This window comes from Sinocyclocheilus grahami, unplaced genomic scaffold (assembly GCF_001515645.1).
Source record: "Sinocyclocheilus grahami isolate Dianchi unplaced genomic scaffold, SAMN03320097.WGS_v1.1 scaffold495.1, whole genome shotgun sequence".
In the NCBI taxonomy this organism is placed as follows: Eukaryota; Metazoa; Chordata; class Actinopteri; order Cypriniformes; family Cyprinidae; genus Sinocyclocheilus; species Sinocyclocheilus grahami.
In genome coordinates this window covers 250,804-265,803 of record NW_015505674.1, presented here as the reverse complement: position 1 = coordinate 265,803, position 15,000 = coordinate 250,804, and the positions used below count along the sequence as shown (strand labels likewise).

General features: G+C 35.4%; 1 protein-coding gene across 1 annotated transcript in view; it reads left to right on the top strand.

Moving 5' to 3' along the window:
• The window catches only part of LOC107554226 (protein unc-13 homolog C-like), a 175,996-nt gene that overhangs the window by 24,595 nt on the left and 136,401 nt on the right, over positions 1-15,000 (top strand). Inside the window, exons 7-9 of the mRNA XM_016236680.1 lie at positions 1,845-1,850; positions 3,002-3,073; positions 11,702-11,957. Of these exons, the coding sequence (XP_016092166.1) occupies positions 1,845-1,850; positions 3,002-3,073; positions 11,702-11,957 (334 nt within the window). The remainder of the gene's footprint in view (positions 1-1,844; positions 1,851-3,001; positions 3,074-11,701; positions 11,958-15,000) is intronic.

Here is a 15,000-nt window from a genome sequence, read left to right as displayed (position 1 = left end):
AGTCGGAGTGACTATAAGGCATCTGAAAGTGAGTTTTGATTTTGATTAGATCTGTGCTGTTCGAGCCGCAAACTGATTCAGAAGCTTCAGTCTGGTTTGGTGAACTGATTCATTCAGTTCGCTAAAATGAATCGTTTCAGAAGAATAATCGGTTCGCAAACCTGTTTGCCCGAGGCTCTGGATTACAGGTAATTATGCTGTAAATGATGTTCAGTTTCTTGCACAGACTGATTGTTTCACTTCATAAGACCTCTATATATCGTCAGGAGCCACGGGTATTTATATTTTGTGTTGCCTGATATAATTTTTTTGACTCTCAAAGTAACTGTAGCCATTGCATTTTATGAATCACCAAGGACCACAGTTTCAGCTAAAAATCTTGTTTACTGATCTACTAAAGAACAAAAAAAAAGTAATCTACATCTCGGATGGCCTGAGGGTGAGTACATTAACAGCAAATTTTCAATTTTGGATGAACTGTTCCTTTAACATTTCGAAGGATTTCTTTTTTTCTTTTTCTTGATTGAGCTCTTGCAGTCCGTGTCTTTGTGTCCATTGTTTCTTCTTGATTTTGTTAAAGCGAAAGTTTCTTAACTGATTTTTGCATTGAGTTTTGTGCAACTGTTCAGCTTCTGAAGGACAAATGTTGATGCTGTATCTGTCCATATTTTGCATGAAATTAAAAACCAACCCTGTTTTGGTAAGTACGGGTCATCGTTCAGTTTTCTTTTGGTTTTTTGCCGTGTCCTGTGGTCCATTCCCACTTGGGCCCATATTGACGTATGGGCAATATTTTTCCGTGAGTTGTCAGATTTCTCTCCAAAATGTTTGTTTTCTACTCAATCGATGCATTCGAAACCGAAATGTTGACAACTCCACCCAAAAATATATCTGAGGACTTCATTGACTTCTGATTTAACTGTGTGCCATTTTAAATCCATGTAAAAGTGACCTGCGCCAATGAGCCTTTTACAGCGTGGATGAAGTCAGTGCTGTACTGGGTCAGATCTGGTCTATCCCATCATGCCTCTGTCCCCTGTTTCTGTCCCCTTGTTGGCTGTGTGATTGCTTCAGGGCAACGACAGTCGGTCACGGGAGGGTGGGGATCGAGGAACCCGCCCAAAACTGCAGCCGGGGCTTTGAGTCAAAATTCAGACGAATCCATTGCCTGCAGCAACCCTCAGCAATTCAAGTGCATGTCGAGACTTACATCAACACTTGGCGTTCATGTAGAGGTCAAATCTACCCGATTTTCCTATGCACCCCTGCTTTAAGGGGCCGTTAGCATCCCGCTTGGTCTTTACCACCATTAGGTTCAGGGTCGGATGGTAAAGACGAGTCCAGTATGGTCCGCTGTCCATGCCTGCCGATCTAAATATGGCTAATCGTGGCTTTTTGACTTCTGACCGGCTCCCATTTCCCCCTCATTGACTCTTTCTTGCTCTCTTTCTCTGTCCTGAACTCTTTGGATCGTGTTTTTTGAGCTGGCTTTGACACATGCCGTCTGGTCTTGTCTGTTTGTAGCAGTACTCGCAGACAGTAGGAATATGTCAGGGCGCCTTTCAGTATCTTAACTAAACAATTGCATAGCAAATGCATGAGTGAACTGTAAATTTCTCCTGCATGTCAGAGGTGAGTTATTTAAGGATTGAGCCTCACCTCTGCAGCTTTCACTCAGCAGCTCTTTAGACCAAAAACTCGATCTGATTTTCTGCATGGCGGCAGGTATGACGTAAAGAGATGTGCTTACTGTGTAAAAAATTAGTGTAAACGGCTGCTTGTCTTTGCTAAATGTCTAATTTTGTGTGTTTTTTTATGTTTTTCCCCGCATCTGGACACTCTAGGCTTTGGTAAGTCTCTTGCATTTTAATGAATCCAGTGTTTGTCTACTTGGATACCTTCATCTAGTCAGTTGAAGCAGCACAGATGTGTCCTTATCTGCCTATGGTATCCCACAATCCCCTGTGTGGTTCGGTGTTTGGTGGAAAGACTAAAATGACATTATTTTAGCTGCTAAATATGCTTAAAGTTCACTTTAATCATATATCTGTTTTTTTATCTGCTTTAATCACATATATCTGTTTTTATACTATATTTTTATGCATTCATTCATATTTGTTTTTGAGTTTGCAAGGAACATTTTTCAGCATGCAAAAATAATAGAGCTTTCTTTAATGATTTAAAAATGAAGACCTTTTCCATTTCATGTATTTTTGTTTATATTTATTTTGTGTATTTATTTATTTATGTACTTATGTATTCATATTTGTTTTGGAGTTTGCAAGGGACATTTTTCGACATGCAAAAATAATAGAGCTTTCTTTATTTGACGTAAAAATGAAGACGGTTTTATAATTTGAGCATGCATAACAGAAAATGTCAGCTCTGTTCCAAATCCTAGTGAGCCGTCTACCTACTAGACAGCATTTTTAAGCATTTTGTGCACACTTGTGGTGTTAAGGCTATTCTTAAATGCATGCATTTTGATCACATTTTAAGGCGGGATTGCATGTATCCTTAATAGAGAATACAGTCCTATAAATGCATAGCAGCAAGCTCAGAAAAACACGTTCTTTCCTGTTAAAATGTGCTGTTTTTCATTATATTTGTTTTATGTAGACAGCAGCACTAGTTTTAGGATAGAGCTATCATTATCATTATCAAGTCATCGTCAAGTTCATTATCAAGTCTGTCTCCTGAAATATTTAAAATCGCAGTAAACCTAATAAAATGAAAGCATATAACACGGTGCAGAATTTTCTTCTTTTCTGCAACATTTCCTTCTCTTGAACCTAAAATGAAGAGCTTTCAGAGAGTTGCGCTCTGTAGGGTAACAAGTGAATATCTGCTTGAAGGTGAAAGTGGTTTCCCAGACTGAGAAATCAAGTTTTATCTTGGTGTCTCACGATAACATTCAGCCTAACACAACTGATTTCTACCCTGTAGCGTTTGATGCATTCCCGAGAGTTGCCTTTCTCACTGTTTCCTTTCTTCATTTCAGACATTGGCTGCTCGAAAGGCAGGCATTGCGTTTGGGCTGGTGAACAGAACGACTCTGAACAACGAGGAGCTGGTGAGTTTTACACACATACGCACAGCGCTTTCACCATATAGACTCGTGCATAAATCACTCTGAAAGCAGCCAGTCAGAGTCTAATGAGGAGCGATCATGAGGCACTAATGTAAAGCTCATGCATAAAGTCACAACTGATACAGAAACACACATCAGAGCCAGAGGCAAAAACAAATAGACATTTATAATCTCTAATTTCAGTCGTTGTCACAAAATAAACCCTGATGCACAGCAGCTACTCACTAAGTATATATTAATTTCATTAATACTGACTTAATACACTGCTACTTACAAACTACAGTAACTAAATAAATAAATGGACATGAAATATAGATGTGAGTGAATTTATTTATTTTTTAAAAGTCTCTTCTGCCAGCCAAAACCACATTTATTTGATCAGAAATACAGTAAAAATGTGAAATATTATTACAATTTAAAATAACTGTTTTCTGTGTGAATATCTGTTAAACTGTAATGTATTTCTGTGATGCGCAGCTATATTTTCAGCATCATTACTCCAGTCTTCAGTGTCACATGATCTTCAGAAATCGATTTGCTGCTCAAGAAACATTTCTGATTATTATCAACGTTGAAAACAGTCATGCTGTCCAATATTTTTGTGGAAACTGTGATTTTATATACTTATTTTAGGCTTGTTTAATAAATAGAAAGTTTAAAACGAACAGCATTTATCAGTGTTAAAGAGTATGTCGCTGTTGTATCCGCATTAAGATGTTTTCTGATTATTTGGGTGTCGATCGATAATTCTTGTTTGAATTGTATTCTTTACTTTAATTCGACGGAGGGGCCAAAGCCCTGAGAGAGGAAAGAACGTCTCAAGCAATTTTTTCCAGACCTTCTTCCCTCCCATTAATTGATCCGCTGAATAAACGGCCCAGAATGACACAGTGTGATGTGATGTCCAGTGCAGGAATATACCTGAGCTGAAGACTAACACAGCCTGGGAAGTTTCTGCTTATGTGTTTGGGGAGTTTTAATTATAACATGATGTGCATTCAGGCACAGAATGGACATGCTGAGTAATTTCCCATTTCTTTCTCTCTGTTTTTATCTACCAAAAAAAACAGGATGCCTTTTGTGACAACAAAATTACCTGGATGTGCATTAGGCGTGTAATGTATGATGCATCTGCTTATTTTATAACAGAGCGCAATAGTCAGGCTCCGGATGTAAAAATCCCATTCATTTTCTTTGAATTGATTTTTAACAATAACATATAGACCAGTAAAGACAGACATAATGTGAGCTAGGAGGTTATTAATCAATGGTATATGCTTCTGCATCAGCTTGCATTGCTTCAAATTATTATTATAATCATGTTTAACAGCAGAAAGCCTGGTGACAAACTACATTACCCATGATTCTTCAAAGAAATCTCCAAAGAAATCCGTGTTGGGTATTGGGAAATGTATTTAGTGTATGTAAGTGGAAGTTTTGTTTTAGTGTGTGTGTGTGTTATTTTTTAAAGCGGATCTGCTCTCTTGACTGCTCAAGACAAATTTCTCTTATGGAGACAATAAAGAACTGATAAAGACAAAGATAAAGATTAATCAGGCAGTCAAAACAAGCTAGTCATGCCAAAATATAAATATATATATACACATTTTGTCTTTAAAACGATAGTTTTATATTTTCCCATGGCTTTTCAGTCTTTCAGTCATGTCATTTGCAATGCTTCATGTGAGTGTAGTTCTTTCCCTCATTAAAGCCATTAAGTAAATGTTTGTTTTTTTGTCCTATTTTTATTTTATTTATTTATTTTGTTATTATTATCTGCTTAAAATCAGCGTTTGTAATGTTGTGATTCACCTTGTAACTGTTTTTTTTTTCTTTATGGGAAAAATGAATGGGAAAAATACTTTTAGAAACAAGGGCGCTGAGTAAAAGTTTACTCTATAACTATTGTCCTGCTGCAGAGCATGATGGGAAATGTAGTTTAGTCACACAAGCCTGTTACCTCCTTTTATGCAAATGGTCTGCATTTATTGGTCTTTGCATATGAGCAACAGGATATATCATACTGTATGGCTTGTTTTTTACAAACAATAAATTGTAAACACTAAGTCATAATAAACTCAAATTTTAAACTATTATAGACTTTCAATATATTGCTAACCATGCAGCTTTGCAAGTCAAAGATCAATAGTGTTTAGATTGGCTGAAGTCATAATATGTTTCACTATATAAACATCTACACATGCATTTGCATTTATATGAATGGATGTGAACACAGATTACCACATAGTGGTTTACTAGTTATTCTGCTGCTTTGCAGTAATAATATTATCCATCCTAACAAGCTGTTTTTGTGGATTGGTTTTAAAAAATAGTATTCTGGAGCAAGTTATGAATGCTGAAATGTACAAACTCTTATTTCAAATCTGATTTCTCACTATAAGAAGCCTTTAAAAATTAAAAATAATATTGCTTAATATTTTGATAGCTTGTGTAGAGATGCAAAGCTGAATTTCCAGCATCATTCCTCCAGTCTTCAGTGTCACATGATCTTCAGAAATCATTCTAATATGCTGATTTGCAGCTCAGGAAACATTTCTGATTATTAGTATCAATGTTGAAAACAGTTATTCTGATTAATATTTTTGCAGCATTTCTTTGAAATAGAAATCTAACATTATAAATGACCTCACTCTCACGTTTGATCAGTTTAATGCATCCTTGCTAATATAAGTATTACTTTCTTTCAAAGAAAACCCCCAGACTTTTGAACAGCAGTGCTCATGATCCGTACAGATGCAGTCAGCAGGTCTTCAGACGCAATAATCGCGTGGCATCACGGCATTTCCAGCACCTGCCGTGGCCTCCAGCGCAGAAACACATCCCAACCAAAGACATCACCGCAGTGGGTCTGGAAGCCGAGAGCTGCAGGCGTGGAGGACGCTTCCAAACATTTCATTGGCTGGTGTTTCTCAGAGGACGAGCTGCTGTTTTCCAACAGTTAAAGGCTTAGTTCCTCCAAAAAATTAAAATCTTTATTTATTCACCTTCAAGTCGTTCCAAACTCACATGCTGGTTTTTTCCCTGTTGAACACAAAAGAAGGGTTTGGAACGTCATGTGTGTGAGTGTTGTTTTTGGGCCGAACGATCTGTTTAAAGGCACAATATGTACGATTTTTTAATTAAAATATCCAAAAACCACTAGACCGTGTCCATAGTGTCATTGTGTCGCCTGCCAATGACGTCATAACCCCTCGATTTCCGGTTTTGTTTTGTAGAAAACATGGAAACACCAAAGATGCTTTAATATGTTGTGCGTTTTATTAGACAGGTGACGAGCGCACAGAGTAGCATTATAACAGAACTTTCAAATGTATCTAGTATGATAAAACAGCGCTGCTTTACCCCACATACTCACGACCGGAAGCGCTCGACTGTGGCATAATAAAAGCTCTGCTGCTTTCCAGCCGTGTGTCATGCTCGTTCAGTGCCTCGTTTCGCTTCGACGGCTTTCAGCCTCACCCTGCTTCATTCTACTACGTTAATAAATCATTAGCTCATCCATGAACATGATTTCTGCCCGAGTCCCGTCGGATTGCATCGGCTGTGGGGATGAAGACCACAACTCCCATGATTCCACACTCAGTCACAGCCTCATCAAACTACACCTTTGCCGCTTTGTTTATTTTGAATACGCGCCCTCCATCTTTAAGATGCTGTGAGGCGTGTGGGTCACCGGCTATGTGTTTTGACAGATGGTTTAATTCCTCCATCCCTCATTTCTGCTGGAATTTGTGACACTCCTGACTGCTTTGTTCAGTGTGAGCGATTACTCCATTGATACTCCCTCTCTCTCTGGCTGATAGCCCAGTGTTTAATTTGGAGGATAACTCGCTAGTTTAAATTGGAAAGTCCTCTTCCGTTTTTGCCAGCTGTTAATTCCTCCTTATTTGCATAACGTTACGGGTCGAGCATGTAACGGCCAGCAGCAATCAGATCTCATAAATGCAATATATGTATATATGAAGTTGGTATGACAAACATAATTACATTTTTTTGATCATGATATGTGTTTGTGTAGGGATGATTTTTGTGGTAATACATCACATATCTGAGATAAAGGAATAGTTTGCAGAAATGTAGCATTGCATCAGTGTCTCAGCAATGGATGCTCTGCAGTGAATGGGTGCCGTCAGAATGAGAGTCCAAACAGCTGATAAAAACATCACAATAATCCACAAGTAATCCACTCCTTCAAAAAGGCCGTCTTGTCTGAATCAGAAGAGAAATGTGAACAGATCAAGCACCGTTTACAAGCCAAAACAGCTCTAACAAATATATATTTTAGAACCGTTTTGGCTTTATTTGTGCAGATTTCTCTCCTGTTTTAGACAAGACAAACTTTTGGAAGTTAAAACGTCTCGATGGATTTTTTTCTTACAAACGCAGCTTTTGGCTTCTCAAGACATTAACTGATGGACTGGAGTGCTGTGGATTACTTGTGGATTATTGTAATTTTTTTATCAGCTGTTTGGACTCTCATTCTGACGGCACCCATTCACTGCAGAGCATCCATTGCTGAGACACTGATGCAATGCTACATTTCTCCAAAACTGATGAAGAAACATTCAACACAACTCATGCATTAAACCTTGACTTCATAAGTGGATCTCAGGGAAAAGTTAATTGACCAAATGTATGATGTGACCCATTTAAGTGTTTAATATAACTAAGACAACCACCATTAATCATTCGGTACAGTGTCATTTGTGCATTATCAGTTATTTTTTTCACTTCGTGTTTGATGCTGTTGCATCAATGCATCAATGTGTCAAAATTTCCCCTCAGAGAGTTCAATGAGGGAAGTTTCTCAGTTTGTCTATTTTTAGGTTTACTTTGCTAATTAGCCTGCATTTCCACTCTGCAGTACTTTTAGTTTGCTTTATTTCATTAATAGCCGTTTGGACGCTGAAATCTCGGCAGCTCTTAACGTAATGACTCTGTGGGCGGAGAGCAGAACACACGTCTCAGCAAAAGTGCATCATGGGAAAGGAAAGTGCCGTACATCACCAGCCCACCTCTACTTCACTCTCGCTCGCTCTGTCTTTTCCAGCTGTAAAAGGACAGATTTATGTGCACATTAATTCTGCTCTTTCATAAGGATACAGAAGATGCCATCAGATTCTCTCCACCACTTTTGCCTGTGAAAGCAAACTATTCACAACAAATACGAATGTCCACTGAGCGAATCCCACGAAACCTGTCAAGAACATGACTTCAGATTCAAAAGGAAGTAGGACGGAATAATAAGCTTATTATATATATTTCTGTTTATTTTGGGGGTGAAATGTGGCATACCGTGCATGTTCTTCACAGGTTTGGTTTTGTGAGATTCACCCTGTTAGTCTCAACAAGGACAGATTGAAAACACTGTGTGGGCTTCACATGTGCGCTATAATTAGTGAAATTAATATCAGCATGATATCTTTAAAAACAAATAATATATTATGATTTTTCTGCACACCAGCCGACCGAGGCATCTGTGAGTGTTTTGTTATGAGCAGAGATCTTGAACTACAGAGCATGTATATGAATCTGATTTAGAAATATATGTCAGATTAATAATTAAAATAGATATTATGCATTTAATGTTCACAGTATACTCACATTGATTTGGCTGTAGATAGTGATTGTTTTGAAACTTGATTCACTAAAGTCCCAGTATGGTATTTTTCATGTGTTTCATTAAAAATATGTGCATTTTTATACTGATCCATATCAACGAAAATCCTTAAATATTCATATTTAAATCAGTAATTTTATTTTATTTTTTATTTACTTTTTAATTTAGCTAAAAAGGTGTGTAATATTATATATAAGCGTGTTTATATAATAATATATTTTAAATAGTTTTTTACTTTGTGCACACATAAACAATCCACTTAGATAAAACCATAAAATATGATTAAGTCAAATAGATGTTAACTCAAATAAAATGTAAAAAAGTAAATTTATTTTATCTCAGCTATCTGCCAAAACAACAATTCTTATTTTCATTTAGTTTAACTTGATGTACTAAAATGAATAAAAGCTATGTAGACATAAAAACTATAGATAATAAAAGTTACAAAAACACAGCAAAAATACTAAAGCTAATTAAAATGAAAATGGAAAATACAAAAATACTAATTACAATATATTTAAAAAACACTATAATAGCATCTCAATGATATTAAATAACAATGCCTCTTATTTATAAAAAAGGAACTTTAAACCATTTCAGAGCAAATACAAAAATATTTAGAAAAATAAGTAACGAGTCTCCAAAATATCAAAGTATATTTTTTTTTACATACTTGATGCTCATCTTTCTCAGAGTTGCAGAAAAAAAAAAAGTGATTTTGTGTCGTGTTCCACAATCACTGAATCGTGAAAAGCTGCAGAAACTGAAAAACACTCCTCAGCTACACTTTAGCATTGTAACAGTGAGTTTTGCATGGGCGAACGCTCATTTTTCTTCAGAAAATGTAAGTCTGCTTTATCACGCTGCAAGCCCATAAGCAGTGCTCATCATTTTGAAATGCCTTTGTCTGTCTGTCACATCGCATGGCAGCTCTCGACTCTGACGGCTTGCTTTCGGCAGCTGTTTGTTTTATTGTTTCTCTGGTTTGCCATTCAAACAGTTCGGCACTAAGAGAATAACCATTTTCTCTATGGTAAGACTCCAGTGCGCAGCACAGAGCTCTCAGACGTGCGCTAAAGTCAGACTGGGGCTGAGATATATGTGATGGAGTTCCCTAGCAAACCTCACAGACGTGGCCGTCTGCCAAAGACACAAATGGGCCTGTACAGAGAGAGATTTATTAAATGAGCCATCATATTTAGAGTGTGTGTGTGTGTTTAAATGTGCATTTGGTTTGGCTTGTATGGTTTGTGAAAGAAAAAACCTCCGTTGTTTTCAGGTCACATTTGGGGCGAGACACCTGTAAACAGTCACGCTGTTTTATTCCTATATCCAGCACCTCTTGAACACTCTTATAAAGCTTTCACTTGGTGTTTATGATGCTTCTCTGAATGAATTATTCATTTTAACAGGGTGCCGAGGGATACAGTGAGTCATCTGTACTCCACTAAGTCATCTAGAGATCTGCAATACTAAATATACTTCAAAATCAACTGGACTAAATGGCTTAGCTCTTAAAAGGACTATATATATGAAGACTTTAGAAACCTGTGTTATTAGCGACACCGGTGGCCGTCGAGTAAACTGCAGTCAGTATGGTTAAGTTATTTTTTGCTCTTCACTTAAAAGTAATATTTGAGACTAAAGACAAACTTTAGGTTGGCTTGAGAAAGTCTGACCTGAAAGTTTGAAGCTGTTGCCAAAGCTTGAAAGTTTAGAAAGATAGATTAGATAGATGTTGATAATCATGCCGCTACTGTAGCATGATGTAGCACATTGCTAGTATGTTTTTAACATGTTAGCATGATTAACATGTTTCTAGCATGTTTCTAACATGTTTGCCATGTTGCTAGCACATTGCAAACATATTTTAGCATGTTGTTAACATGATTTAACATGTTTTTAGCATGATTAGTATGTTTTAGCATGATTACCATGTTCCTAGCATGTTTTATCATGATTGGCATGTTGTTATCATGTTGCTAGCATATTTTTAGAATGATTAGCATGTTGGTAACATGATAAGCATGTTTTTAGCATGATTAGTATGTTGCTAGCATGGTTAGCATGTTAACATGTTGTTAACATTATTGACACATTGCTAACATGTTTACCATGTTGCTAGCACATTGCAAACATATTTTAACATGTTGTTAACACGATTTAACATTTTTTAAAAACATGATTAGCATTTTTTAGGATGATTAGTATGTTGCTATCATGTTGCTAGCATGTTTTTAGAATGATTAGCATGTTGGTAGCATGTTGGTAACGTGACAGGCATGTTGCTAGCATGATTGCCATGTATGTTTTAGCATTATTGACACATTGCTAGCATGGTTTAGCACATTACTAGTATGTTTTAACATGATTAGCATGTTGTTAACATGTTGTTAGCACGATTAGCGTGTTTCTAGCATGATTATCAAGTTGCTAGCACATTGCTAACATATTTTAGCATTTTGTTAACATGATTCACATGTTTTTACCATGATTCACATGTTTGCTAGCACATTGCTAACATATTGTAGCATGTTAACATGATTGAACATGTTTTAGCATGATTAGCATGTTGTAGAATGATTAACATGTTGCTAAAATGATTAGGCTGTTGATTTAACATGTTTTTAGCATGATTCACACGTTGCTAGCACATTGCTAACATATTGTAGCATGTTAACATGATTTAACATGATTAGCATGTTGTTAGCACTTTGCTAACATGCTGTAGCATGTTTTTAACATGTTTTAGCATGATTAGCATGTTGTAGAACGATTAACATGTTGCTAACATGATTAGCCTGTTGTTGGCATGTTTTCTGACAAAAATGTAGGTGCTTAGAGGTACGTTTATGTGCACGGAAATAATTAGAATCCAGCAGGATGCGTTTTTCTATAACTTGCATACTATTTAGGGCGGACAGTGTGCAAATTGTAACGGCAGCTCATATCAGCAGTGATCATGTAAGAACACGTGTACTGTAAATCACTCTGCAGGTGCTGTGGAGAAGAGCTCAAAACACGGAGCCGAGGACAAAACCCAAAACATCATCATGGCTATGAAGGAGCGGATGAAGATCAGGGAGAAGAACCGGCCCGAGGTGTTCGAGGTGATCCAGGAGATGTTTCAGCTCTCGAAGGAAGATTGCAACGCTCACCTGAAGACGGCCAAACAGGCTGTGCTGGAGGGAACGTCCAAGTGGTCTGCTAAAATCACCATCACAGGTGAGCAATGAGCGAATCTCACATCACCTAACAAGAACATCAACACATTTCACACAAAAACCAAAATGAGAAATAGCTTATTGATAATGTGTTAATGTAGGCTTATATGAAACTAGACTTATTTATATTTCTCAAATATTTTATATAAAATTATTATTGCTATAGAATTATAAGAACTATACGTAATTATCAGTTATAAATTATACAATTTTTACTGTGGTAAAATTACTATATGATATAATGATATTTAATGTAAAAAAATCTAATTTTATATAAAACATGTAAAATAAAAAAAAGAAATATTAAATTTTTAAACTTTTATTTTTGGGGATTAAATATGGGCAGAATATGTTTATTGTATTTTATATTAATTTGTATTCATTATATTCATTATTTGTATTTTATCGTGCTGTCAAACGATTAATCGCGATTAATCGCATCCAAAATAAAAGTTTTTGTTTACATAATATATATGTGTGTGTGTGATGTGTATATTTATTATGCATATACAAACACACACACATGCATGAATATATTTAAGAAAAATATGTTATGTTTATATATTAAATATGTTTATATATAATCTATATTTTATGAATATAAATATATACATCTAAATGCATGTAAATATTTTCAAAAAGACTGTATGTGTGTGTTTTTATATATACATAATAAATATACACAGTACACACACATATATTATGTAAACAAAACTTTAATTTTTTATGCGATTAATCGCGATTAATCGTTTGACAGTATTATATATTATATTTACATAATAATATATATCAAATGAGAAAAATATATTAAATATATTATTTTAACATTTTAACATTATTATTATTATAAAGAATAAATATATAATATATATTTTCTTTGAATTTCTCTTTTAATAATGTATTATTTATTATGATTATTGTAATAAGATATTATATAATTATACTTCATGTAACATTTTATACAGATTTTATATAAATTATTGATTGTATTTTATTTATTTATTTTCTTGGTTGGTGTTAAATATGGTTATATTCTGTAGTTGCTGTTTCACATTGTAAAATGAGAAAAAAATATGTGAAATATATCGTCTGAGGCATGTTCTTGAAGTTTCATTTTATATGAAAGTATTATTTTATTATATCTTTTCTTCAGAATATTATGTTTATTATTTTTTATTTTAATAATTTAAAATACTATATTATATTAATGTAACAGATTTGATATAAAATATTTTACAGTATTTATTTATTAGTTGTTGGTGTTATATCTAAGTTTCCTGAGATTCGCTCTTGTGTCTGTCTGTGCGTCTCTATGTCTGCGACTGGAAGAGACCCTACGGCGAGGAAAGCTGCTCAGTTTAATTTGGGAAATGTGCCGAGAGTTTTGCTTGTTTTCTGACAGCTCAAACCGAGTCATAAAGAACCGTTTCTGTCCATCTGCAGATGCACGTCCTCGCATTGCTTTGTTTCAGTCATGTTTGATCTTCCAGGTTTGCTCTGTGTGTCCGTATCAGTGATGCTCCTTCACCTGACTTTGAGGGTCAACAGAGACTGTGAATTATTGCCAAGCTTGCAACGCTGCCAGAGTGTCAACAGAACACAGAGAGAAAAACAGCTCTCTGCTTTAATTTATCCTGGCGTACGATCGAATCTCCCGTTTTGGAAAGTATTCATACAATGATTTATTTATCAAGGGCTTCATAAACACTGGCCTCTGTGAATTCTGATTTAGTTTGACTGACGCATTAACCAGGTGACCGTACACTGAAAAACATTTTCTTCTATTTCTGTCTTGTTTTTGCTATAAAATGTCTACATTCACATGGACTAACATCCATAAAAAATGTCATTGAGATGTAAAAATGCTTGTTTCAGAGAATCTTCTTGAATTACCTTTATTTGATCAAATTTACAAAACGAAACTTCTTTTCTTGAAATAAATGTATTTTTATTAACCGTTGGCAAATTGTTGTTTTTTTCCCCTTTCTTTTTTTTAAGTATAAATCAAACAACATGTCCTGTGGTGTATTAAGCCCGTTTTCACCACGGAATTTAAAAATATTGGTAATTGCGACTTTTAATCTCACAATTCAGACTTTTTTTTTGTAATTGGAAGTTCATATCTTGCAATTCTCACTTTATATCTTTAAAAAAGTCAGAACTGCAAGATATAAACTGCAATTCGTCGAGTTTTTATCTTGAAATTTTTACAGTTTTTCTCTGAGTTCTGTTTATGTCTTGCAGATCAGTTTTTTTTTTGCCACGCAAAAAAAAATCAATGTAATTGCAACTTTTATGCTCATAATTATGACATTTTTTTCCTCACAACCCTGAGTTCACATCTTGCAATTCAGACATTTTCCTCAGAATTGTGAGATAAAAAGTTTTTAATTGTAATATTTTTTATTCCAAATGCTTTATTTGGCAAAGGGATACGAACAATAAAATTAATATTTTAATTTCTCAAGTACATTTATAATTTTTTAAGGATGTTTGGATTTTTTTTTTTAAGAAACACAAACATACCCAATAGGAGATACAATTATTATTTTTTTTTTTGCAGTACAGACATAGATTGTTGTGCCATGAGCCAAAAAACAATCTGAGCGTCACTGTGAGACATACTGATGTGACACGAATGTGTGAACACAGCTCTGGAAACACACACAAACTCTCAGAGAGCCGTCCTTCTTTCATTCCAGCTAAACTATACCGACTATATTACCCTCTTCAACTGGCCCGGTGACATTGCACCAATCTCTGTCTGTCTCCAAGCCCAAGGATATATGTTCCCTGAATAATTTAGCACCCTGCTCGTTCATAATTAATGAGACGAGAGCTTCCTGTGAACTACTATTGGCTCTGTGACGAATGGCATCCCCATTGACTGAGTTCAGTGCCACTCAGGCTACACACTGCTTTTATGTTGTATTGTTGCACATTCGTCTGTTTTGAATTGACTCTTTAGTTATTAATGGTGCTGTACATACACACATACAGGGCCGTTTCTAGCCAATTTGACGCCCTAGGCGAAATCCCTATTG